Genomic DNA, 26,802 nt, shown 5'->3' with positions numbered 1-26,802 from the left:
CTAACAACAACAATGCACACATACATGTAGAAGCATGCTCTCTCTCTCTCTGTGTAGATGTGGCAAGAAGCTGAGCTGCAATCCCGAAGGCATGTGGTTCAAGGCCACCAGCTCCTCCGCAGGAGAAGGATGGGCAGTCTCCTCCTGTGCGATCAACTGCCTCTGAAAACCTGCTAGAGGATTGATTCTGAACATATCTACCTCCCAAGCGTGAAGGACTCTCCTTCATAGGGTCTCTATGAGTCATCTGCGACTCGATGGCGCTTAACAACAACAACAATATGTGTGTGTGTTTGTATCTGTGTATGTACACATATCCTTTCTGTACACGTATATAGACTATGTGTAAATGAATATTAGACAGTATATGTGTTCAAATCCACCAGCTGCTCTGCAGGAGAAAGGTGGATGATCTCCTGTGTGATTTACAGCCTCTGAAAACCCACTGGAGCTATGAGAGGGTTCTGACTCAATAGCACGTAACGTGTGTGCATGTATGTGCTTCTCTCTGTATGTTTGTGTGTGTGTTGTGTGCCGTCGAGTTGGAACTGTCCTATAGCTGACCCTCCAGACGGTTTTTAGAGGCTGTAAATCGCACAGGAAAAAATAAATCTCCCTGTGTGTACATATATGGTTGTGTCTGTCTGTCTATCTTTCTATCTGTCTGTCTACCTATCTATCTATCTTCTCAGTGTAGGTGAATGTGTAATCTCCCTGTATGTGTACATGCATATATAGACAATCTCTCTGTAAATGTACCTGCGTCCATATGTCTGTGTATGCACATATAGTCTCTCTGTACATGCAGATTCTCCCTGTGTGTGCTCGTGTGTGTAGATTTAAAACCTTCCTGTACACATATATGTGATGTGTTTGTCTCTGTATGTACATGTGTCTGTGTGTGTAACCTCTCTGTCTAACTGAGGGCAGGAAGGAGGCCCCCCGAGGCCATGAAGTGGGGTTACCAGGTGACTTGTGACTGAGTGCAGAGCATGGCGTCGGTCAGCCTGGCCAGGACCTGCTCTGTGGGCACTAGGCAGAGAGCTGAGTCTAAAGGGGCGGGAGTGGGATGAGGCAAGGGTGCTGGGGGTGTTTGCGAAGGACACTCGTGGAGTGGTGAGTGCTGGGCAAGACCGGACAGGCTAAGAGTGAGCGCAGGCAGCAGCCAGAGACGTGGGTGGACAGGAAGGGAGGCCGAGGTGTTCCGGGACGACCCCTAGCACGTCCTGGCCTCACTGCTCGGACTCTGCCGACAGCCAGCAGGTGGACTGTTCATGTTCATGGTGTACACTCAGGGAGAAAGGCCTGGCCATCGACTTTGGTCAGCTGATGACCACAAAAACCCTATGCTGCGGTTCTCCTGTGGGTCGACATGAGTCAGAACCACTTGCACGGCAGTGGGCTGGGCTTTTAGAGCCCTTTGCTGGGACAGGGCAGCAGGGGACTGAGGAGGACCAGCCCAGCCCCAGGGTCCCTGCCTCTCCTGCCTGGTGCGCAGGCCCGCCCCAGCCCCACCTTGCTTGGCATGGTGACTGCCCTGCAGGGGCCCAGTTGTTCTTGCAAACTCTCATCTGACAGTGTTGTCAGCGGGACGGAACAGGTCACGCTGTCCAGGCTGCCAACCAGCAGGCGGCCCCCGAGAGCCAGGGCCTCCTGAGGTCCCCGCCCACCCTGCTGCCGCCAGTCTGTCCCCGGGACTCCAGGGAGCCGCTCTCCAGAGATGCCACTGCACTGGGGGGTACGCCCCCGTCTCTTCAAGCCTGGCCTGGGGGTCCTTCTCCCCGCCACCTTCCTTCTCCTGGGCCGCTGTGGACTCTGTAGTGTCCAGCAGGTGGGTGTGTGCAGGATGGGTGAGTCCAGGGCTGGGGCACCCAATGCTGGGGTCTGAGGGTGGGCCACCCCGGGGTGTCCGCCATCGTTTGGGAATGTAGATGTGTCCTCCCAGCTGACCTCAGCAGCTTTGGTGTAGCAAGGGGCAGCAGGCTCCCTGAAAGAACAGCTTGTACATGACTCTCCAAGCACCAGACCCGACCCAGATCCACTGGTGCTGTGTCTGTCCCCGCTCCCCGACCCTAAGCAGAGCGGCCCCCTGGGTACCACAGGAGGAGCGGCCGGGGCTTGAACTACTGACCTTTTAGCTTATTCTTTGGGGACTGGCTCCGGAGGCAGACGCGTTTGTCCTAAGCCTGTGAGTGCCTTCGTGGAGACCACTGCCGTCCCTTGTCCCTGTGTCCCTCTGCCCCCTCATTTGTTCTTGCTGTCTTGCAGAGCTGCCTCCAGTCTCTGGAGCCCCAGCAGCCTTCAGCCGAGCACAGTGACAGTGACCCAAGGCTGAAAGGTACTTTTCTGATGCCTTCTTACCGAGGGGGTTCCCTGGCCTGGGGCTCATGGAGAGCTGAACCTGAGGTCCTGGGTGTGTCCTGGGCCAGTCCCTTGTTAACTAGCTGGCTACTTCCTGCCATCAGCCATCAGCCTGCTGACCCAGCTGGGTCCTGCACAGCCCAAGGCCCAGAGCAGTGCTAATTACTGGCTGCTCCCCTGCCCTTGGGGCTAGTTTTCAGGGACCCCAGGACCAGTCCTGCATGAATGTAAATATTTACTCCTCTGGGAGAAGTCAGATTAGAGCTGTCCCAGCCCCAGGCTCTGACTTCCTGTGGTAAAGGCCCTGTCCTGTGTGCTTGTGGGGCCCTGGCTCCTTTCCAGAGATGGGCTGAAGGTGGGGGGTGGACACAGTTGAGGTGGAGACAGTGTGACCAGGTTCTCTGTGGTCTGGGAGCCAGCCAGCCACGTGAGCGGGCATGGGGTGGGAAACTGTGATCCCAGGCAGGGCCCCTCGTGCAGGCCGTGGGAAAGAGGGATGGTGCAGGCCAGGCCTCGGCCAGCGGCCCTGTGCATGGACCAAGGGTGCCCCAGAAGTCACTCTGATGCTGGACGGTACAAGTGTCCAGCGCAGAAGGCTAGTTTGTGACAAAGGTCAGGGAGGAGAGACTGTCACTCTCCATAGTAAGAACCACAAACCCCCTCCATTGTCCCTGAGATCCAATGGGCCGGCGTCCACCCCGGGAGCTGGGCAGGTGGACAAGACCCAGGCCCAGTATGACCACTGCAAACAAGACCTGCTCCATGGACAGGAGGCCTGGGCTGCTGGGGAGTCAAGCAGTCCCTCCTCCTGTGACCCTTGAGTTGGCCCCTCCCAAGCTCATCTTGCAGGACGAGAACAGGCCAAGGGTGAAGGCACCCTGTTGGACCCAGCGCTGCTCCCGGGGTACCTGACCAACACTTCACTTTCACCTTCACCTTCGGCCTGACCTGACCAGAGGGCTTGTACTGACCACTCCCTCCAGTCGCCCCCTGGGGACTGGGCGTGGCTCGATGGCCAGGGTCACATCAGCGTGCGTGGTGGGATGTAGCTAAGGCTTGTGGGGGGTACAGTCGTGTAATGTTTTCTAGTCCCTCCCACTCCCCACTGCACTTGGTGACTGCTGTGAGGTGTGTCCCAGGGAAGGATGGTGGACTGGGGGAGGCCAGGGGTTTCAGGGTGACACGGTGACACCTGGCAGCCCAGCTGGCCCGGGCTGTGGGAAGGGGCAGTAAGGCTCTGACTTGACAGTGAGGGCCCAGAGACAGGGCAGTGTCCCAGGGATGAGTGTCCAGATGGACACAGGGATCACAGCACCATCACGGGTGCCCAGGGACTGAAGACCACCGTCCTGGGGGATGAAGGCCGAGACGGGGGTCTCTGCAGGGCTGCTCGCTCTCTGGAGGCTGTGGGCAGGTACAGTGTGCGTTCTCCCCTTTTCCTCAGTGTCTGGGGCTGCCTCACCCCATCTCAGTCTCATCATCATGGACTCCATGTCTCTCTTACGGCACCCTGTCCTATTCGATCTGTGCCCCCTCCACCAGCACAGCCTCAGGCTAACTTCTCTGAGACCCTCCTTCCACACAAGGTCACGTTAGGGGACTGGGCCCGTAGGTCATGCCAGCATCTAGAGTTAGAGGTCTCACACTCTCTGTTCCCCAAGAAAGAGGAGGGTCCGGCACTGGACCCTCCAAGTCCTATCAGGGCAAGGCAGAGGTTGCCACCTGCCCGAGCACCATCAGGCCAGGAGCACAGATGAGGGGGGCAGCCTCAGGCGGGTGCTAGGCCCCCAGGACTGTGCCCCCCTTCGCCTCAGGCCAGCCCTGCTCCCCCGGTTTCCCGAGACGGAACAGGACAGCGGGCAGCGTGCTGCACTTGGAACTGCTGGTGGTCGTAGGTCCCGATGTGCACGAGGCCCACCAGGGGGACACAGAGCGCTACGTGCTCACCAACATCAACATAGTGAGTGGCTGGGGGGCCCCAAAGGGAGGGACTCAGGGTCCCCAGAGCAGGGTCTGAGGGACCATACCTGCAACCCCACCTGGGCTCAGAGGCGACACTGAGGCCACTGACTGTGGGGGGTGGTAGTGGGTGTGATGTGGGCTCAGGACCCCAGAGGGAGAAATGGGGTCTGCTCTCCCTCCCCTTGCCTGGGGTGGAGGTGAGTGAGGTGGGACCCCACAACTTCATGCTGAGAGGGTCACCCTCTGCGTTGCCCTGGTGGTTACCTCCATCTGTCCTGTCTCAGGGGTCAGAGCTGCTGCGGGACCCGTCCCTCGGGGCTCAGATCCGGGTGCACCTGGTGAAGCTGGTGGTCCTCTCAGAGGCACAGGTAGGCTCCCGCTGGATTCTGGCACCCCATGTCCATCCCCCAAAAGTGGTATCCTTTCTCTGACATCTTCCTGTGGACGCTGTGGGGGCGTGACTACCAGCAGGCGTCTGTGCACCTCAGAGGAGCTTTGCCTTGGGAGCTGGCTCACATGATGGGGGCCACATGTCCCTGGTCTGTGGTCCTCGGATGAACCGGGCTCACATCCCCTGCCTCCATGACAGAAGTCACTGATGCCACACACTTGAGCCCTGTGTTCTAGTGCAGAGCGTGTCAGGCTGCTAACCAGAGGTCAGCAGTTCGACTCCACCAGCCACTCTGCAGGAGAGAGTTGGACAGTCTCTTCCTGTGAAGATTACAGCCTCGGACCCCTGAAGGAGGGGCCCCAGGAGCTGGAACCAACCCCACAGCAGTTGGCTGGAGTGTAGAGTTTGGCCAAGCCACTAGGCTCTAAGGCCTGCCAGTTGACCTCGGTCATCTCCTCTGTAGCACGGGATGGGAACAAACTTGCATGAACTAGCCCTGAGATTCTAAAGCAGGGCTCTGTCACTCCCAGGATGCTCCAAACATCACAGCCAACATCACCGAGTCACTGCTGAGCGTCTGTGACTGGAGCCGGGGCTTCAGCCCCACAGATGACACGGATCCCGGGCGTGCGGACCTGGTCCTGTACATCACCAGGTAGCTAGCTGAGCTCCCGCGGTGGCCAGCGGCAGGAAGGCCACTCGGCCACCTGGTCTCCTCTCTCCCCCAGGTTCGACCTGGAACTGCCGGATGGCAGCCGGCAGGTTCGGGGTGTTACCCAGCTTGGGGGCATCTGCTCCTTGTCGTGGGGCTGCCTCCTCACTGAGGACACTGGCTTTGACCTGGGAGTCACCATCGCCCATGAGATCGGGCACAGGTACCAGGCCCACGCCCTGTCCCCAAGCTTTGGCCAAGGAGCAGACCAGGCCCCAGGGAGATGAGGTCATGGCACCCATGGACCTGGCGGAACCTGCTGGAAGGAGTCTGTGGAATAGGAAGGGTAGGGTGAAGGCAGGTAGGAAGGGTAGGGATAAGGAGGGGGAAATGGGTATTTCTTGATTCTAGAACGCTGCAAAGAAGCTAGATTTTAGCAAGAAGGGGAGGGGGCCATCCCAAAACAAAGCAAAACCCAATTTCCCAGTTAGAAGTGAGTTTTTCAGAAGAGTCAGAGGAAGAGATCACAAGCTGTAGAAATGACCCCAAATCGCACCACTCAGAAAACAATGTCAGTCTTCACAGTGTCAACCCTCCTGCTGGGGAGTCTGTTCAGACTCCCGGGGACCCAGCAGGACCACAGAGCTGTGGAGGCTGCTGTCCTTACAGTTCTGAGGACACAGATTTCTCCCAGAGCGACTGGTGGGTTCAAACCTTCTGTGTAGATTTCACCCCACACACAATTTATTCTTTTCATATTTGGGATTATGTTGCATATCACTTTGTTACTTGCTGTTAATGCAACAATGTGTCCCAACCCTTAAACATTTTCTGTATGTGTCATATTCAGTCCCCTGCTGTGGGGCATTTAAGGAACCTTGTGGTGGTGGGCATCCTCTCTTGTGCTAATTTAGAGGTCAGTGGTTCGAATCCACCAGCTTCAGTGTGCGCCTTTCAGCATTTACAGCCTTGGAAGCTCACTGCACAGCAGTGGATTTGAACTCAGCTATAGAAAGAGAACCCCCTCACTCGCTTCCAGGGTAGGAAACTGAGGCAGGGCTGCTGTAGGCTGGCTCATAGGGTCCACTCTGGAAAGGCACATGGTGGGCGCAGAGCAGCCTGGACAGCAGCCAGCCTAGCTCCTATTGTCTGTCCACAGTCTCGGCCTGGAACACGATGGCGTGGGGGACAGCGGCTGTGGGCCCAGCGGCCACGTGATGGCGGCTGATGGCGCCCCGATGGCTCGTGAGGGTCCCGCCTGGTCCCCCTGCAGCCGGAGACAGCTGCAGCATCTGCTGAGGTAACGGCCAGGGTCTTGGAGCACCATCCCACCCATCTGCGCCCCCAGCTTCTAACTGCTGGTCTCCACCCAGCCCCTGGTGGGAGCATGGAGGGGGCGCAGCCGGGCACTGCCACCCTGTTTCCTCCTGTCCCCGGCGCCCTCCCCTCCATCCGCCCCATCCCACTCGTGAACCTCTTCACCTGCCCCAGCACACCTCCTCACTCCTCTGCATTCCTGATACTCTTGCATGCCTGCACCTTCCTCATCCAGCCCACCCCCACATTCCTTTCCTCATCTGAGTCCTGACTCTGCACGTGCCCTTCAATCCCCTCTGTGCACGCGGACTCCACATCCCTGCGGAACCACTCCACTTCCGGAAGTCGTGAAGGTTTCCGTCTGCAGCGAGTTACCCTTCTGAGCTCGCCTGCCACATCCTCCGTCCCCCACACGCGACATCTGCCCTGGTGTCCATCTCCTCTGATGCGCCGTCCACCCGCATCCCAGCCCCTCTTCTCTCCTGATCCCACCAACCGGGGACCTGAGTCAGGACCATGTCCCCACAGTGCAGGAGGGGCACGTTGCCTGTGGGACCCGCCGCAGCCTCAGCTGGAGCCCCCTGGACACCCAGTGGACGCACAACCCGGCCTCTACTATGACACAGATGAGCAGTGTCGTGTGGCCTTTGGCCGCTCTGCGGTTGCCTGCACCTTCGCCAGGGGCCACCTAGTGAGTGCTTAGCGGGAGCAGTGGACCCTCCATCACCATTTCCTGCAAAGTGAGACACAGCGGCTCCAGAGAGGCCGCACTTCCTGCTTGGGTGGGAGCGGCTGTGCACCTGAGGCTGAGGTGGTGGCTGCCTGGAGGAGGCGGCTTCCAAGCGAGACCTCCTGTTGGAGCGTGTGCTGGCCGGGCCAGGGGAGGTGGAGGGCGTCCAAGGCAGGCTTTGTCCGAGGGCTGCACGTGGCTCTCCTGGACTCAGGCGTGTTGCCTTGCTGGGCCCCTGCCACCATATAAGATCCCCACATTTCTGTGCTCATTGAGGTGCGTTGAGATTCTGTGGTAGAACATTTCCATAGAACCGTGAGCACACGCGCCTCAGACACTGTCGTGCTTGGAGGTGACACTGCTTCTCCACCCCAGTGCCCGTGGAGCCGTGTGTGACTCTGGGGTCTCCTGGTCTGAGAGGGACAGGCAGCGCTGTGTTGGACAGGGCACTCAGGCAGCACCCGTGTCCCCCTAGGACGTGTGCCAGGCTCTCTCCTGCCACACAGACCCCCTGGATCACAGCAGCTGTAGCCGCCTTCTCATCCCACTCCTGGACGGGACCGAATGTGGTAAAGACAAGGTGAGGGGCTGGGAGGGGACACGTATGTACATGTGCATGTGCTGTGTTTGGGAGTTGCTATAGTGTGTGTGTGCTGGGGGGGTGGGGGTGGGAGGTGTAGAGGGGACAGCGAGGTGATGGGGCAGTGGGGGGTGAGGAGGTGAGAGTAGTGGGGGTGTGGAGGTGGGGGCAGTGAGTGCAGAGTGGGAGCTGTGGGGGTGCAGAGCTGGCTGCCAGTCTTGTGGAGTTGGGGTGCTGCAGTGTGCTGGGATGTGGGGACTCTGGGTGCAGAACTGACCACCTTGCCTTGCAGTGGTGCTTCCAGGGGCACTGTCGCTCCCTGGCGGAGCTGTCCCCTGTGCCTGCAGTACATGGGCACTGGTCCAGCTGGGGGCCCCCCAGTCCTTGCTCCCGCTCCTGTGGGGGAGGTGTAGTTACCAGGAGACGGCACTGCAACAACCCCAGGTACTGGTGGACAGGTGCAGAGGGTATGGCCCCAGGCACCTAGGTTTGGTCACACCTTCACCCCTCCTGGGCATTTTCAGGCCTGCATTCGGGGGGCGTACGTGCCCAGGAGCTGACCTGCAGGCCGAGCTGTGCAATGCCCAGGTAAGTGGGCATCCAGGTGAGTGGGAGGCCGGGCCCCGCAGGGTTGACCCCTGTGAGGCTGTGAGTGCTGGGTGACACCTGGCGCTTGGGCGAGTGGAGAGGACACTCCTGATTGTGATCATGGGACCAGATGACCAGCAGCCCCTGACGAACCCCATTTCCCCGCCCCCCGCATGCTGCTGTGCAGTGACGTGTCCGAGAATCTGTGTTCTGCCGGGAAGCTGCTAGCCCACCCCAGTCTGTGCAGCCCCCCAACACCCTGTTGTAAGAGTGCCTTATCTGGACTTCACATCAGTCCCCCACTGTCTCAGTAATCTCCAGCTGTTCTGACAGAAATCCACAAGGGTGTGGTGTCACCAACATAAATGAATTTCCCCCAGTGAGGAGCCTGGAAGTCTGGGCTCAGGGCACCCGTAGGAGAAGGCTCTCCTCTCTCTGGTGGCCCCCCACAGGCCTGGGTCCCCTCTTCCCTGGCCCCCAGTAACCTTCACAGGACTTTTCTTTTGGTCTCTTGTTGGCCTGACCTTTTCCATCTCAGAACAGACAACCTCAGGGCCTGTCCGCACTGGTGCTGCTCTGTAACGGGCCCTGCTAAGTGGCCTTGGAAAGGACAGCGGGCACAGGCCCACTTGGTCTTATCGCTGTATTGCGTCTCGCAGAAATTGTGTCCTTTAGACGTGGAAGGTCTGACAGTCCTGACGCAGCAGGTCTGTGGACACCGTTTCCCCAACAAAATGTGTTCGCATCCTGTCTCTGTGTCTCTTTGGGTCGTTCTCACAATATTCCAGTTTTCCATCAGGCTGTTGACATGTGATCAACTGCAGAGCCACACCCACTGCCCTCGGTGCCTACTGCCCTCAGTGCCCTCTGCCCTCCATGCCCACTGCTCTCACTGCCCACTGCCCTCAGTGCCCACTCCTATGTCTCTCCATCCAGTTTACAGCTTGTAAATCTTTATCCATCTTTCTCCTGAGAAGTGCTTGGTGAATTCGAACTGCCGATGTTTTGATTTTGGCAACCAGTTTTGTGCTGTGACACCAAAGTCACTGCTGTGGGATCAGTTCCCACCCAGGGAGGGGCCCTTCATCTGATGGGGTGAGCACCTGGTGAATTTGAACTGCCAACCTCATGGCTGCCTGACACGTTGTGTGCTGTGCCACCCCGAGCTAGCAGGGCTCCTGAAACCGACTGTGCTGTTGTTGGTATGTGCCGGGGGGTTGCAACCGGCTATAGAGCTGGCCGCCCAGGGGGTTTCAGAGGCGGTAAATCACGTGGAGGAGAGTGTTCCTCTTCCGGGAGGAAGAGCAGCTGGTGAACTTGAACCATCGTGACTTTGGGTTGCAGCATAAATCCTTACCACTGGGTCACTATGACTCCTTTACACAATGTGTCGTTCAAGCATGACTCCTAGTGACCCTATGAACCACAGACCTGAACCCTGGCCTGGCCTGTGCCGTCCTTACAATCTCTGACACGCTTGAGCCCATTGCTGCGGTCACTGTCCCGCCATCTCATCAGGGGCCTCTTCCTCTCCTTCACCAACCCTCCATCTTTCCAAGCATGGTGGCCCTCTCCAAGGAATAATCTCTCCCAACAACGTGCCCAGAGTGAGAGCTCTGATGGCCTAGTGGTGAGAAGCTGCACTGCAGTCCCAAAGGCATGTTGTTCGAGTGTACCAGCTGCCCCACAGAAGGATGGGGACTCTCCGGATACACTGTTTCTGAAAACCCGCTAGAGAGTCAGCTAGGAGTGGGCTCGACTCAGTGGCGCACACCAACACACAGCAACGGGACAGAATCAAGTGTGTTTTCCACAACAGAAGTCACCTTCTGAGTTGGTGTCCCCCGACGCCCTCTTGTCCCCTACTCTTCTCCGCCGTAGATCACAGGGAAGGGTCACCAGAACGGTTTTCTGCGTTGGGGAATGAAGACGCTCTGGTGCCTCGCTGTATCTCAGTGGTCTGGAACAGGATCCTCAATGCCCTCATGTGTCTGCATAGATGCTAGAGTTCACACACACACTGGAGGGTCGCGTCCACCGGGGGCAGCTCACTAGAAAGGCCTGGCCATCGACTTCTGCAAACTCAGCCATCAGAACCGTGTGGAGCAGAGATGCTGGATGCACGCGGGCCACCCCGTGTGGGCTTGACCAGCAGCTGGTTGCAGGTGCACGCCACATGGTGGGGCCTCTGGGTCCGGGCTGGCCTTGCCCTCCTCGCTTCCTGGCTTGGTGTTGGGCCCACACTATGACACAATTTCTCCCTCCACTGTTCCCTCTGCGTAGCAGGCAGGTGCTGTGGTCACCGTCATAGGGAGGGGCCTGCGCCTCAGCCAGAGGGGCCCAGTCTCTCTGAGCATCATGCTATATGAGTGCTGTGCAAGGGGTCACCAGGGCCTCCATCCCCCAGGACCCCCATACCTACTGGTCATCCCCCTAGGATCCCCTAATCTCATCCTCCATCCCCCCAGAACCCCCTGTTCCTGCCTTCTGTCTCCCAGGAGCCCCCATTCCTGTTCTCCATTCCCCAGAACCCCCTATTCGTTCTCTCCATCCCCTCAGGAGCCCCTGTTCCTGTCCTCCATCTCCCAAGACCACTCTGTTCCTATCTTCCATCACCCCAGGACCCCCCAGTTCCTGCCCTTTCTCCTCCAGAACCTCTGTTCCTGTCCTCCATCCCCCCAGCACTCCTGTGTCTATTCCTCGTCCTCCAGGACCCCCTGTGCCTGTTCTCTGTCCTCCCAGGACTGCGGGAGCAGCCAGCTGGACTTCATGGCGGAGCAGTGCGCCCAGACCGACGGACAGCCTCTGCTCCTTCCCGAGGGTGGCACCGCCTTCTACCACTGGAGCTCAGCTGCACAGTACAGCCGGGGTGAGGCTGGCGTGGGTCTGCTCCTTCCCGAGGGTGGCACCGCCTTCTACCACTGGAGCTCAGCTGCACAGTACAGCCGGGGTGAGGCTGGCGTGGGGGTGAGGCTGGCGTGGGGGTGAGGCTGGCGTGGGGTCCTGGCTGGAGGGTCTCGCTGGGGCAGTGGAGGGACCATCCTGTCCTCAGGTGCTGCTCGGCAGAGGCCCCACCACAGCCTGGCTCTGTGCCTTGCTGCCGGGTCAGGCCACGCACTGCCACTGCCATCTCTGAACGGCACAGACACAGGGAGTGTGTGTTTGTGTGTGTGTGTGAGTGTGAGCTCAGCAGCTGCCCTGGCAGACCTCGTCCACAGCACAGATGTAGCAAGGTTTCCATGAACAGGATCCGCCTCGGGCGAGTCTGTGGTGCTGGTGCCAACAGCAGGTTTTTCGGGAGAATGTTCCAGAGACGAAGGGTGATGCCTGACGCGCAGGGCTGATGGGAGTGAGGCCGGGCTGGCTACTCTGTTCTCTCTGCCACACTGGGGCCCTCCCTTCCCCCCAGGGGACACTCTGTGTAGGTACATGTGCCGGGCAGTGGGCGAGCGCTTCCTCATGCGACGAGGGGACAGCTTTGTGGACGGGACACGCTGTGTGCCGAGTGGCCCACGGGAGGACGGGACCGTCAGCCTGTGCGTGTCGGGCAGGTGCAGGGTAGGTGTGAGGTGTGGCTGCCCCAGCAGAAGCCTCTGGGTAGGGGCCCTTTGGGGGGCAGTGTGTGGGGGTCGGTTCAGCTGAGGGCAGCAGGGGCTCCATGGAGTGATTGTGGACATGGCCAAGGCCTGAGAACCTTGCCGTGGTCCTGGGGTCTTCCTGGCTCTCCACCACCTCCCTGGTGGGTTCTGTGGGTGCTGTGGGGTGCCTATGAGTGAGCCCCTCCCTCCCCCTCACACAGACCCTGGGCTGTGATGGCAGGATGGACTCTGGGCAGGTGCATGATGTGTGCCAGGTGTGTGGGGGAGATGGCAGCAGCTGCAGCCCCCAGAACGGCTCCTTCTCGACCGGCAGAGCCAGAGGTAGGGGCTTCTGGGGTGTGCAGGGCTGCTCCCAGGCTCTGGTCGAGAGGCAGGGCCTCCTGGGTGGGATTCACGCTACTCCACAGCCTCTGATCCAGAGCTAGGGATTTCTGGGAGTTCGGGCAACTCCCCAGCCTCCAAACCAGAGATAGGGGCTCCCAGGGCCCACCCCCTGGCCTCTGAGGAGCTAGGCACCTGGGGCACAGATCAGAGACCATGCATCTGGTCTGGCCGTCCTGGGCGGCCCTTCCTGCACCCTGCCCTTCTCACAGAGCTTGGGTTTGTCAGTTCTCTGGCTTGACATTAGGTGAAGCGATGCCCTCTAATCCTGTGAACGACAGATGGGAACCTGGCCCATCCCCCGCCACCCTCACGCCCTGTGCCACATTCCAGCCTCCGCAGTCACTGCACCAGGCAGCTCACTGAGGGTCGTCCTGTCTTTCCCTGGCCTCTTCTTTCTTCGCGTAATGTCTTCTTTAAGGACCAGTCCCTCTGAGAACAGGCGCCTCCCTGGTTCTCTCACTCATGCTTTGTCTTCTAATCAGCACCAACTCACAGCAAGTTTCCAGAGATTGTGAATGTCCCAGGAGGAGCTGGCCCATCCTTCCCCACTCGGTGGATTTGAAACCCTGCCTTTGGGGCAACTCCTTCCCCGTTAGGCTCTAGTGCTGCCGTGACAGAGATGCCATAAGCAGGTGCATCTCAGTCCCCTCGTGCTGCTGTGAGAGATACCACGGGCGGGTGTGCCTCGGTTCTCTGTGCTGCTGTGACCGGGACACACGGGTGGGTGTGTCTCGGTTCTCTGCTGCTGTGACAGGGACACCACGGGTGGGTGTGTCTCGGTTCTCTGTGCTGCTGTGACAGGGACACCACAGGTAGATGGCTTTAACAAACAGAACTTTACTGTCCTATAGTTCAGGGACCAGGCAGTCTACTGGGTGAAATGTCATGCTGTCAACCCAAAGGCAGGTGGTTTGTATTCAGCAGCTACTGCAAGGGGAAAAGATGGGCAGTCCGCTTTCCTGAGATTTACCTGCTCTGAAACCTGCTGGCAGGTCAGCTGTGCGCCACCTCTCCCTCAGCCGCACACACCAGCACCGTATTTCTATCAGCCTTGCAGCAGCTGGCGCAATTTGATAAGCAAATAACTTTTGCCGCTGTATTTTCTCCCAAATCCGCCTGCTGAAGTCCACACTCAGGCGCCAGCTCTCGGGGAGCCTTTGTTTCCATCAGCACCTGTGACCATACTGCCCTTGGAGAGCCCGTGTCCTGACGGCCCCTGGTCTCTAGGATTTCCTCACTCACGGGCTCGGGTCAGAAGGATGAACTCCACTCCTGGCCATTCCTTCTTGCTGGTTCTGAAGGCTCTCCCCACCCTCTGCATCACTTTCTTCTTCTTTTATCTCTTTAAAATAAAAAGATATTAGAGGCCACACCCTGGGGATCCCTCCTTTCCATCTGTGGGGGCTGGGATGGGGTTAGTGATGGTGCACCTTCCTTTTTATCCTTTCACAACTTGCATTTATCGGATCCTGGAGAACTGTTGAATCGCTTCCACCTCGTGTTACTACATCCGTTTATTTGGAGGCATGACTCGATCCATGACAAATCGCAGTCCTGTGGCATTCTGGTGGACCCTCCTCTTCTCCTTGCTGAGATATCCAGCCCTAAAGGACACAGCCAGCCAGAGGGGCATTGCCACCAGAAACCCTCATGTCTCAGCAACCTGTGAGAGTGTCAGGGACTTGTAAACGGCGGCCTTGGGGACACCGGGAGGACCTGGGCCGTCTCCCTGGCTGCTCCTCACTGTGGTGGACAGCTTGGATCTGACCCTCTCCTGGCCAGGGCAGTGCTCATCACAGCTGGCCATCCAGCCTCGCTTGGTTGCCCCCAGGACAGTGGGCTCACCACCTCCGGGGCAGGCCTGTGCATTGCTCGGTTTCAGTGCTAAAAGGCCCGTTTCTCTCTGCAGCTGAACTCTGTCTCCTCAGAGCTGTGGTGAGTCCGTGCACCCCCTCTGCTTCCTTCCAGAGTATCTGACGTTCCTCACTGTCACCCCCACCGTGACCAGTGTTCACGTCGTCAACCACCGGCCTCTCTTCACACACTTGGGTGAGTTGGCAGAGGATGCACAGCTTCTTCCCAGAGCCGTGGGGTGGACGGTCACTCCAAGGTCCCTGAGCCCCCAGACACCCTGTGGCCAGACACATGTGCCCCGTGTTGGGGAGGGATACTGGATGGGGTGGCGGCAAGCCCTGCTCTGTGGGCTCAGGGGACAGCCAAGGTGAGGTGTCAGAGGTTACGGTACCCTGTGTCACCACACTCCCCCACGGCCAGTGTGACCAGCTGAGGACGTCTGGACGCCTGACACCCTGTGCTGAACTGGTCTGTGTGCTGCCGTCTGACAGCATGGCTCGCTGTGCCCTGGGGGCCTCCTTGGTCACTCTCACGCGATTTCACATTTCCATCACGCTGCTGTGCGTGTCAGAGAGCACAGCCGAGTGTTGGCTTAATAGCTGTCGGTGCCTGGAAACCAGCAGACCAAGGGTTTTGTTGCACTAACACTCTTGTGCTGTTTCGTGGTGACTGGGAACTGAACCTGTGATAACTCCGAGGCGCCCACGTGCCTGTGTGTGTACTTCACCCAGGACCATGTCTGGGAAGAGGGTCCTGGAAGGGCCCACCCTAAGGGTGGCGAGTTTAGAGGAACGCTCCTTGTAAGGAGGTCACCACACCCTGAGGCCTCGCTGTCCACAGCGGTGAGGGTCCGAGGGCAGTACGTCGTGGCCGGGAACATGAGCATCTCGCCCAGCACCACCTACCCCTCAGTCCTGGAGGACAGCCGCCTCGAGTACCGGGTGGACCTCACAGAGGACCAGCTGCCCCAGCGGGAGGAGCTGCACATCCGGGGCCCCGTGCGGGCAGATGTGGAGATCCAGGTGAGTCGGGAGCACGGGGCGCAGAGGGGAAGTGCTCGACCCCTTCAGGGAGACACGGGGGGGAGTGAGCTGCTGTGAGGGGACAGCTGTGGGAGCCCTGGGGGGACAGATGGGACAGCGTGGGGCTGTGAGGAGGCGGCAGTGGGAGCCCTGGGAGGGGGACAGATGGGGCGGCCCTGGGAGCCCTCAGAGGGGGACAAATAGGTGGCCCTACGAGTCCTTGGAGGGTGACAGATGGGTGGTCCTGCAAGTCCTCGGAGGGAGACAGATGGGGTGGCCCTGGGAGCCCTCAGAGGGGGACAGATGGGTGGTCCTGCAAGTCCTCGGAGGGGGACAGATGGGGCGGCCCTGGGAGCCCTCGGAGACAGGTCTACTCTGTCCTGCAGGGTTGCTGGGAGTCGGATCAGCTCGACAGCAGGGGGCGGTCCCTGAGAGACAGGAGCCCTGGGGGCTGGGTGTCCACGGGTCGGGTAGCTCGGACCTGCCAGCTGTTCTGAGGGAGCGTGATGAGGCCTTCTGCCCCTGTGACGTTTTACAGCGGTCACTGTGGGTGGTCAGGGTCAGACCTGTTCCCAGTTGTGTTGAGACACACAGACTCCTGAGCACCAACACTGCCTCCTCCTCAAGGCGGGACCGTGTCCTGTGCACAGTGTCTACCCATCGCCTGGCCCAGGGTCACTGTGGGACCTTGCTGGGGAAAGGACGCAGGGACTGAGGGATGCGAGTCGGAAGGCTGCCTGAAGGGGGTGGCGAGGGCCGAGGAGGTGGTCCAGGCCTGAGGCTCTGTCCACACTGCTGCAGGTGTACAGACGTCATGGTGAGGAGTTCGGTGCCCTCGCTCGCCCTGAAATCACCTTCAGTTACTTCCAGTCCAAGCAGGCACAGCTGGGAACATGGGCGGCTGTGCGGGGGTCCTGTTCGGTGAGCTGTGGGGCAGGTGAGGCCCCGGGGAAGGGCTGGCCCCTAGTGCTGGAGGCCCTGCCTGGATGTGGCCTAGCCCTCCTCTCCCTCCCAGGGCATCGCTGGGTGACCCACGTCTGTCTGGCCCAGAATGAGCTGGTGGAGGCCGCCCTCTGTGGAAGGAGACTCGAGCCCCCGGCGTGGCTGGAGTCCTGTGCCCCTGCCCCCTGCCCCCCACAGTAAGTGCTGGCTGTGGCTCTGGGTCCCCATGGAGTCTGAGGCAGCGTCCACTCCACCTTCATCTCACACTGTCTGGGAAGCTCTGTCCACATTCTTGTTCTACAGTGAGGATATAGAGACTGCGGAGGACGTGGCAGTGTCCACGGGGACCTGTGCCTGCCGCCACACTGTCTGTGGGCATTCCGCACTCTGAGCTGAGACCCTAAGTCTGTGGTGGTGGTGCAGCCTTAGAGGGGGGCTGTGGACTGAGGAGGGAGGCAGGGAGGGAGGGCTGACGTGGCCACCACCAGCTGTGCGTGAGCTTGAGAGCAGGGCATCCTGGCTGGGAAGCAGCCCCCACCTTGTCGGCAGGGGCCAGTGTCTGGGACAGCCGGGTGGGCAGCCTCAGGGACACTGGGAGAACCACTAGGCCAGGCCGATGGACGAGCTCAGGTGCTGGACTTAGAGCAGAGACACCATCACATCAGTCCTCCAGCCCCTTGGCTCTCCTGAGCCAGCCTGGGGACTGGCCAGCATCTGTCATGGTCACAGACTTCCTGTGAAGTTCGGCCTGGAGGGGGGGCCCACAGGAGCAGGGAAAGCTGGGTGGGTGCCTGGGGCAGTCTCCCGAGAGCCTGCTCACCACCTGGTACAACGTGGCGGCCCAGCTCTGCAAGAGCAGACCTGTCCTGCCATGAGCATGGGGCTGGCCGGCCTGGGTGCTGCGTGACCATTTGTGCGATTTGCAGGAAGGAGGTGTTGCTCCCTGGCCCGGCCACAGGGAACAGGCCGTGTGTGTCGGGGGCAGAAGGTAAGGAGGCTCAGGTGGCTGTTGGGCCATGTTCCACAGACAGGAAGCCACCCACGCCCCCAGCCTGCACAGGGACCATGTGTCACCAGCCATGGGGCCAGGTGAGTACCTGGCAGAGAGGGAGGAGGCAGCTGGGCTCTGGGACCCTCATCTGGCTGGGAGGAGGGTGACTCTGGTTTCCCTTTCCCTCTCGGACCAGTGAGAAAACAGGATGCTTTCCAGGGCATTGCTGGAGAGTGGCTTTCTCAGGAAGTCTACTCAGAGACAGGGTGTTTGGGGTTCCCTCAAGAGAGCCCCTCGTCACTTGTAAACCAGCCTGAGAGAATCCAGACCACGTTAGCACTGAATGAGTTTAGCTCAACTGCCACGTAGAGAATGGGGAGCTGGTGGCACAGTGGTCAAACAGTAGGCTTTTAATGGAGGGATCAGTGGTTCAAATCTCTCCTGTGTCTCTGTGGGAGAAAGACCTGGCTAGTGCTCCCATGGGGACAAGGCTAGTGCTCTTAGTACTCCCATGGGGATGAGGTCCCATGGGGATGAGGCAAGTGCTCCCATGCTGACGACACTAGTGCTCTCATGGGGACAAGAGCCAGAAGCCCCATGAGTGGTCCTGTCTGTCACATAGGATCCACTTGACGACAGCGGGTTTGTGGTGCTGAGTCCAGGGGCTGGGGGCTGATGGCTTTGCACTGACCCCTTCCCCTCCTGGGATGTGGATGGATACCTGCCCTGAGAAGCAGGTCGGGGCCTGAAGGGCTGCTCGGACCTCTGCAGGAGTGGGCAAGGGCTTTCCAGAGAGGAGAGAGAGAGGCGGCCCCCAGGATGTTGGGGGCCCCTTCTTGAGCTCTGCTTTCTCCCTGAAAGATTAGGGGGTGGGTACAGGGCCAGGTGAGGAGGGGCTTGGAGGTCCTCAAATGGTTGCCTCCTGCAGGTGGCCTCCACGTCTTCAGGGGAGGAAGCGCCATCCCCTCTGAGCAGCAGCTGGCCAGGGGTGCTCCCCGCACATGTGTGGACCCTGCGTGGACCTTGTTCTGTCTCCTGCGGCCGAGGTGAGAGCCCCCTTGAATTTCCCCAGGAAATCCATGTGCATTCATGGCTGCTTGCTTAGCTCTGGAAAGGGTTAGAGACCCGTGATTTACAGCTTTTGAAAACCCTCTAGAGGGTCGGCAGGAGGAGGGTCCAACCTGATGGCATGAGACAGAACACAGTCGTCCTCAGGTCCCTGAGTGCCACTTGCCCAGTGGTGGGTGGTTCAGCCCCCCGGGCACCTCGGCAGCAGCCTGGTGACGGCTTTGGAAGGCTAACCACTGCTGTGGAGTCAGTGGTGACGCACAGCCCCCTCCACCACGTTTCCCACGTGGTAAATCTTTTCCAAGGAGACTGTCCATCTTTCTCCTGTGGATCAGTTAATGGATTCGAACTGCCCGCCTTTCCACTCGTAGCCCAATGCCCTACCCACTGTCTTGAGGAACCCGTCGAGCAGTTCTGCCCACACTGGGTGACCACAAGTCGGAACCGACTTGACGGCCATTAACAAGTCAACACAAACGACCCCAGAACACAGATGCTGGGGACACAGCCCCTCTATACCAGTCAGCTAAGCTGTGCTCTGGAACTAAAGCCCCAACCACGTTCTCAGGTCAAGTGCGGCATGTGGAGGGCGGGGATGGGGGGGGACCCTGATACCATCTGTGAGATGAACCCAGTCACGTGTGCTTAGGACGTAGTCGGCCTGGAAGGGGAAAGAGTTTCTCATCAATAATTTATATGCACATTTTCTGTGACGCGTTTGTAATCCGCTCAACGTAACAGCACCTGACCTGCTTCCTCCCTGGATGCCCCACTTCCATTCTTCCTCTCCGGCCCTTTCTTTTCGGCCACATGCTTCCCCCTTGGTCTCGTGTGGTTGACTGTACTGAGGACGTTCCTCTCCTGTCTGTCGTGTGGCCGACAGTCGACGCCGGGGGTTAGAGGCCGCAGCATCAGGGCATCCCCAAGTCTGCATCAAACCAGGAGGTCCGGTCGTATCTCAATTCTGATGATGCTTTGCGGTCAGCAGTAGCCGCTACCCTTGTCCAGCACCTGCCATGTGCCGGTCACATTGCACGGCCCCAGAGATGCTCCATGAGAAGGGGACGGCGTGGTCAGTCACGTTCTCTAGTCCAGGGCTGCCCGAGTGAGGAGCAGGCCCCTGTGGGGGACCCCTAGCTGTTGAGCGAGCTGGTGGTCTTGCTGAACACCCTTCCTGGGTGTGGGGTTCCCTGCTCCCCTGCAGGCCTGAGGGAGCTGCGCCCCGTGTGCATGGACCTCGCCCTTGGCACGGCTGTCCCGGAGGAGCTGTGTGACCCTGAGGGCAGGCCTGGGAGCCGGCAGGAGGCCTGCCGGGCTGCCCCGTGCCCTGCAAGGTGGGTGGAGCGAGCGCACGCAGGGAGGGAGGTGCCAGTTCAGGGTGTCCTCTCAGAGCTCTGCTGTCCCCTGCAGGTGGGAGGCCCGAGCCCTGGCTCCATGTCCAGTGACATGTGGAGGAGCCCGAGTGCCCCTAGCTGTGCGCTGCGTGAGGCCCGATGGCAGCCGCACCCTCCCACTGCCCCACGCCAAGTGCTGGCGGCTGCCCCGGCCGGGCCCCCTGGAGGACTGCAGCCTGGAGCCCTGCCCCGCCAGGTGCCCGCTCCCCAGCACTTCTCCCCATGAGCCTCAGGAAAATGGGTTTGATGGCGCCTTGTGCATAGGGCTGTGCTGGCCTCAGGCCATCAGCTGCTCGGCTCCCCTCCTCTCAGGTGGAGAGTCCTGCCCCCAGGTCCCTGCTCAGCCAGCTGTGGCATTGGCACCGCCCAGCGCTTGGTGTCCTGTGTGCGGCTGGACAGAGACCTCGAGATAGAGCTGGATGAGGTGGCCTGTGTAAGTCTGGAGCGGCCACAGGCCACCGTCCCCTGCTTGCTGGCTAACTGTGACTACCAGTGGCACGCGGGCACCTGGATGGAGGTGAGTGTCCCCAGTGGATGGGGGGTGGTGTGCCAAGGGACCTGTGAGGGTGGTGAGTGTCTTCTCCCGTGATGCTGGACAAGTCACCTATCAGGCAGTGTCACCTCTGCCCCCAGGGGCTGACCCTTCAGACCCCTAGATGGGGATTCAGGGAGCACCATGTTTAATGTCAGAGTTTCACCCAGTCTGCAGACTCCAGATACACTGGGTCTACTGAGGGCAAAGTTGGGGCTTCTGGGGGCAGAAGAGAGAGTGATGTGTACAGAGGTGGGGGCAGGCTTTCAGGGTACTCATGAAGCTGACACTTCAACCCACAACAGAGGAGAGAAGCTCTCAGGTGCCAGGAAGACACACGGGCTTAGCGCCTGGGGCTCACTCAAGTGTCGGGGGTGACCAGGCGGAGTGGAATAGGGAGAGGCCCGGCTCTCAGACTTGCCCTCACTTGTAGCCCCTGCCACCCTGAGGGGCAGAGGGGAAGGTGGGGAGGGGAGTGATTAAGAGACAAGTGTAAGGGGGAATCAGGCCTCAGGCACATGGAGGTCAAGTCTAGGGGATGTGGGTAGTTAGGCCTTGGGGACATGGGGGTCAGTCTTCAGGGCTGGGTAAGGGGGCTCAGGTTTCAAGGCTGGGCGGAGGTGCTAGATGAAGGGGTCCAAGTCTCCAGAAGAATACATAAGAGGCTTTAGGCTTCATGACAGGTGGAGGTGGCTCTGGGGACAGAAGAGAGGGGGGGCCCAGGCTCTCGGGATGGGCAGGAGAGCCAGACCTCAGGGACCTGGGGGGGATCAGGTCTCAAGGATGTGTGAGGGGGGACCAGGTAGAGGAGACAGGTGAGACTCAGACCACAGGGGGAGGGTTTGGGCACATGGGACAGGTGAGAGGGGTCAGGCTTTGGGGACTATTGGGGGAGAATGGCTTCAGGGATTTGTTGAGGTTCACAGTGGGAGGAAGGTTGAGGGGATTTGGAATAAGGGGACTGGTAGGAGATCGGGAGTGGGTTGGGGATCAGGCTCAAGGGGTCATGGGGGTCAGTCTAAGGGGGTGAGGGGGTCAGGCCAAGGGGCATGGTTAGGGGTCAGCCTGAGGGGGTGATGGGGGTTCAGGCTGAGGGGGTGATGGGGGGTCAGGCTGAGTGGGTGATGGGGGTTCAGGCTGAGGGGGTGATGGGGTCAGGCTGAGAGGATGGTTGAGGGTTGGGTTAAGTGAGTAGTTGAGAATCAGGATGAGGGGCTTGGTACTCATGGGGGTTCAGGTCCCAGGAGGAACCCTGGTCACTGCTCTCAGTGTGGAGAGGCCACAGGGCCATGGGTGTGATGCCGGAAGACCAGCTTGGACTTGGTCCCCTCTCCCATGTATGCGTCATTGCTCCAGTGACCTCTCTGAGCCTTGATCTTCTCATCTGTGACACGGACACACTTGGTCTCCCTGGATGTGCTGATGTTCGCTCATGTCTTCCCCGTGGTGGGTGCACACGGCCTCCACAGTCCTAGTCGCCCTTGGGGCCATCACCGTTCTCCCTCTCCCTGCAGTGCTCCGTCTCCTGTGGAAATGGCATCCAGCGCCGGGAGGACACCTGCCTGGGACCCCAAGCCCCTACACCCGTGTCGGCCGACCTCTGCCAGCACCTGCCCAGGCCGGTGACAGTGCGGGGCTGCTGGGCAGGGCCCTGTGAAGCTCAGGGGACGCCCAGCCCTGCACCATCGGAGATAGTGACCACTGCAGGCCAGACCACGGCCCCCTCAGCTGGAGCTGGTTCAGAGCAGCCGCAGGCCCAGGCCCGCCTGCTGCCTCCAGCAGCCCAGCCTCACATGTTCCTGCCTCGGGAAAACCCTGCAGGGTCCAGTTATGTTTCCCCTCTTTTCTGGGGTGTTGGCTGCAGGGGGTGGGCAGAGGCCAGCTCCCGGTGGGGAATCGTGACTACCACAGCAGTTGGACCAAGGCTGGCCCACCCTCCCTCCTTTTATGACCCAGGGAGAGTAACAGCCCAGCTCTCACAGCAAAAGTGTGAGCCAGTCTGTGACCCTTGACTGGTGCCCTGCTGAACATACAGCACCTCTCAGGAGGCTTCCTGACGCTATGGACACTGTGCAGGCCCCTGCCCAGCTCCAGCCCAGCCTCCGCTGACCCTCTTCCAAAGCCTTTGCCCAATACCTGCCCAGTCCCAGCCCAGCCTCTTCTCTAGGTCCCTGCCCAGCCTGCTGCCCTGTCCCCAGCACAGTCCTCTCTACCTGGTCACTACCCTGGCCCTGACCTGGCCTCCTACCCAGCCACAGTCCACTCCCCTGCCCCCAGCCCAGCTCCCTCCTTGATCCCGAGTCTAGCCCCCTTTGAGGCCCCTGCCCAGCTCTCTGCACATCCCCCTGCCCAAATCCTAGCCCGGCCCCCTCCCTGGCCTGGAAGCCCTCCTCACAGTGGCCTACCCTCCCTCAGGTGTCTGTGGAAGGCAGTTCCTGGAGCCAGCAGGGACCATTGACCTTCGAGGACCAGGGCAGACTGACTGTGTGGTGGCCATTGGGCGGCCCCTTGGGGAGGTGGTCACCCTCCATGTACTCGAAGGCTCCCTCAACTGCAGTGCTGGTACGTTCAGGGCTCCACCCCTGGCTGCTCTGCGAAGACCCTCCTCTTTCATCACGTCAGCCATCTTGTGACCGGGTGTGGGTGTCCCACTCTGCAGATGAAAAGACCGAGGCTGGGAGGGATCCAGTATTGTGGGTCTCACAACCAGTAAGCAGGAGAGAGGGGACTTGAACTGTTGTGCCTGGGCCCTTCCCAGGGGAGATGCTACTGCTCTGGAGCCGTCTCACGTGGAGGAAGGCGTGCCGGAGGCTGGCCGGGGCCACCTTCAGCTCCAGAGCCAACACGCTGGTGGTCAGGCAGCGGCGCATGCGGCCAGGCGGCGGGCTGCTGCTGCGATTCATGGGCCAGCCCGCTGTGCACACATCCCACCAAGGTACGGCCTGCACCGGGCACACCACCACCTGCCTAGCCAGTGGCTGGGCCAGGGCTGGTGCCACAGGGGGCAGGCTGCTGGGCATAGCAAGGATGGAAGGCTTGACTCGGAGGAGGGAAGCGGATAGGATGAGATGCAGGGTGTGTGCCGTGTCCCTTCTTCGCTGGGGCTGAGCGGAGAATGGGGTCACCCCAGCCCTCAGGCCAATGCCCCACACCTGCGTGTAGCACCCCAAAGTCCTGGGCAGAGTCGGGGTGTTTTGTGTGTCTTGCTTCAGCTGCTTTCCCTCAGCCCTGTCCCACCTTCCTCGCTCCTCCCTCACAGATGTGCATGTGCATGTACGTGTATACACGTACAGGTGTACTCACCTGCCCTGCGGTGCCCTGCTCTGAAAGCTCGCTGGTTGTCCAGGACCCGCCCTCTCCCAGCAGCCCAAGTGGGCTTCCCAAGCTGGGCCAGAGGGTTCCACCTCCCCTCCCCCAACCCCGGCCCCACCAGGTGTGCAGCAGGGACAGTGAGGCTCAGGCTGGAAAGCACTCAGGGCCTGTCTTTTGCCCATCCTCTCCTGCACACCCGTGGGCACTCACCTTTGGGAGGCCCCAGAAGTACAGGCAGGGGTGGGAGGGCACCCAGCTGTACACATGATGTCATCAAGCCCTCATGGAAGTGGCCCCCTCTGCATGTGCCTCCCTGTACAGAGGGAGCTGAGTGCTGGGCAAGTCCTCCACCAGGAAGGATGTCTGGCCACACCCCCCACTGCCTCTGGTGCCGAGTGACCTGGGCCTCTGACGTCATGGTCACCAGGCTCCTGTGCTCCTGAGCTGGCCACCCAGTGGCACTCAGTGCACCTACCTTCTGGCCCACAGAATGTGACCTGCAGCTCTTTGGACCCCGGGGTGAGATCAAGAGCCCCTCACTGAGTCCAGATGGGACAAGCTCTGGGGGCTGCAGAGTCTTCATCAACGTAGCTCCACAGGCCCGGATGGCCATCCACGCCCTGATCACCGACACGGGCACAGGGGCCGTGGGGACTGGTACCAGCTACATCTCGGTGAGGTCACCGGGTGCAGACAGGAGTGGGGCTATGAGTATGACACAGCTGACCAAGGGCTGGGGTTGCCGGCATAGAGGAGATATGAACTTTATTTCAGACCAAAGGCCCCCAAGTCATGACGTAATATTTCACCCAAGTGCTAACTGTGTGTGTGCACGTAGAACTGTGGGTGCATAGCTGTTTGGTTGTAACTGCGCAAGAAGAACTATGTGCGTGTCACTATGCGTGCTCACGTAAGACTGTGGGCGAGTGACTGTGTGCTCATGTAGAACTGCGGGCGTGTGACTGTGCGGGCACGTAGAACTGGGTGTGTGACTGCGCGCGCACGTAGAACTAGGCGTGTGACGGCGCACGCACGTAGAACTGCAGGCGTGTGACTGCGCGCACGTAGAACTGGGCATGTGACTGTGCGCGGGCATGTAGAACTGCGTGCGTGTGACTGTGCGCGGGCACGTAGAACTGGGCGTGTGACTGCGCACGCACGTCGAACTGCGGGCATGTAGAATTGGGCGTGTGACTGTGCGCGCGCACGTAGAACTGCAGGCGTGTGACTGCGCGCGCACGCACGTAGACCTGCAGGCGTGTGACTGCGGGCACGTAGAACTGGGCGTGTGACTGTGCGCGGGCATGTAGAACTGCGTGCGTGTGACTGTGCGCGGGCACGTAGAACTGGGCGTGTGACTGTGCGCGGGCATGTAGAACTGCGTGCGTGTGACTGCGCGCGCACGCACGTAGAACTGGGCGTGTGACTGCGCGGGCACGTAGAACTGGGCGTGTGACTGCGCACGCACGCACGTAGAACTGTGGGCGTGTGACTGTGCGCATGCACGTAGAACTGTGGGCGCATGACTGTGCCCGCGCACGTAGAACTGCGTGTGCATATGTAGAGCTCTGTGTACGTGTAGCTGTGCAGGCACAAGATCGTATGCGTGTCGACCTGTGTGCTCCACAGATGGCTAGGCTTTTGCGTCACCTCTGGTCGGCTCCGACCCACAGCTGTTGTTAGGTGCCTTCGGTTTGAGTCGGAGTGACACTATGTGCAACAGATGGAGACCTTGCCAATCCTTCGCCATCCTCATAATCCTTGTGCTTATTATAAGAATCCCCAGCCAGACCCACTGCCATCAAGTTCATTCTGCTCGGCTCAGTAGGACACAGAACTGTCCCTTAGGGCTTCCCAGGGTGCAGATCAGGAAGGAAGCCGACTGCATCATCTTTCTTCCCAGAAGCAGCTGGGTGGTTTTGAACAGTTGACCTTTTACTTAGCAGAAGAATGTCTTGAGTCCATCACCACCAGGGCTTTTCCTAGACTTTTTCTGACACAGCTGCTAGTTAAGCTTAGATGGCACCATCATGCATTTTGCCAGACAACAGAGGCCATCCCCCGCCCCAACTCCATGAAGTTTTATTTGTCCTGGGGGAACAAGGCAGGCAGCCTGGGCCCTGAGATGTCTGGCCTGAGCTCAGAGCTCAGCTTGGACCCTTGGAAGCCCCTGCTGTGCTGGTTGGTGATCACGTGTGACTATCCTTCGGGTTGCCCCTTTTTGCTCAGATTCAGGATATGCACAGACTGCGGACCAAGACTTTCCGTGGGCAGCAGTCCCTGTACTGGGAGTCAGAGGGCAGCCAGGCCGAGGTGGAATTCAGCAAGGGCTTCCTGGAGGCACGTGCAAGCCTGCGAGGACAGTACTGGACTCTCTACAAGACACAGGAAAATGGGGACCTGTCTGGGCCCTAGCAACCCTTCTACTCTGGTCTGCACCACGTGTCATCGGAGGTTGGTGCAGGGGGCTTCCTGACGCTGGAACGTGCCACCAAGCGGACAAAGACGGTTAGGACGCTGGTGGTTGCTGGCCAGCCCGGAAGAGTGGCCTCTGCTTTCTGAAGATGAGGATGAGGTTTAGAACCTCCATCCAGCTTAGGCATCCCTTGGGGTCTCTGCCACAAGCATGCAAGGCACCAATAAAAGGATTGTTAAGGAACGGCAGCTTGGATGGCCTCTTTGGCTCCTAAACCTTCCAAATCTGGCCGGAGACTCCTCCCAGGCTGGGCAGAACTTCTCTAGCCACGTTTGGACTCCAGACCCATTAAACCAGGGCAAGCCCTCACCAAGGCCACTGCTTCTCGATCAGGGAAGAAGTGGAGCAGGACTGGGCCGGAGACTGGCTCATCTGGTCATTTAGACCCCTAGGCTATTCCGGGGCAAGCAGTGTAGCCGCCAGGTCCCCCCCACCCCGCGTGCTAATGAGCTGTCTGCGCCCCACTCCGGATGTGGATAAAATCGCCTCCACTGGGGCTCGCCTCGCTCCTATGCCATACAAGGACACGCAGGACGACCTGGCCGCCAGGGTGTAAGTGACCTTTATCTCTCCGGGTCCCGTTTCCTATGCTAATGAGGCACAGCTGAGCTTTGCCCTGAGAGCCACACCCCTCATGCTAATAAGTT

General features: G+C 59.9%; 1 protein-coding gene across 1 annotated transcript; it reads left to right on the top strand.

The window, feature by feature from the left end:
* Positions 1-2,006: 2,006 nt before the first annotated feature.
* On the top strand, positions 2,007-26,711 carry ADAMTS13 (ADAM metallopeptidase with thrombospondin type 1 motif, 13). The gene is made up of 29 exons (XM_006900621.1): positions 2,007-2,093; positions 2,269-2,338; positions 4,176-4,321; positions 4,608-4,691; positions 5,245-5,369; positions 5,443-5,589; positions 6,526-6,666; positions 7,212-7,374; positions 7,889-7,993; positions 8,286-8,437; positions 8,518-8,581; positions 11,324-11,450; positions 11,991-12,139; positions 12,381-12,501; positions 14,533-14,613; positions 15,259-15,440; positions 16,242-16,377; positions 16,456-16,579; positions 17,309-17,471; positions 18,302-18,419; positions 19,646-19,775; positions 19,852-20,031; positions 20,148-20,352; positions 21,882-22,194; positions 22,783-22,929; positions 23,126-23,302; positions 24,169-24,353; positions 25,909-26,081; positions 26,489-26,711. Exons 1-29 carry the CDS (start codon positions 2,007-2,009, stop codon positions 26,709-26,711), a joined length of 4,218 nt encoding a protein of 1,405 aa, XP_006900683.1.
* Positions 26,712-26,802: the final 91 nt, after the last annotated feature.

Source organism: Elephantulus edwardii, unplaced genomic scaffold, assembly GCF_000299155.1.
Source record: "Elephantulus edwardii isolate Elephantulus edwardi_28Jun2011 unplaced genomic scaffold, EleEdw1.0 scaffold00289, whole genome shotgun sequence".
NCBI classification, from domain to species: domain Eukaryota; kingdom Metazoa; phylum Chordata; class Mammalia; order Macroscelidea; family Macroscelididae; genus Elephantulus; species Elephantulus edwardii.
The sequence above is the reverse complement of the archived record's forward strand: the minus strand, read 5'-3'. Positions and strand labels throughout refer to the sequence as shown.

Excerpts from the sequence above, each read along its gene's own strand:
- ADAMTS13 (XM_006900621.1), top strand. The coding sequence starts at position 2,007 with ATGACTCTCCAAGCACCAGACCCGACCCAGATCCACTGGTGCTGTGTC. Across the intron at positions 16,580-17,308 it reads CCTGCCCCCTGCCCCCCACA|GAAGGAGGTGTTGCTCCCTG; the intron begins GTAAGTGCTGGC and ends TGCGATTTGCAG. Across the intron at positions 24,354-25,908 it reads CTGGTACCAGCTACATCTCG|ATTCAGGATATGCACAGACT; the intron begins GTGAGGTCACCG and ends CTTTTTGCTCAG.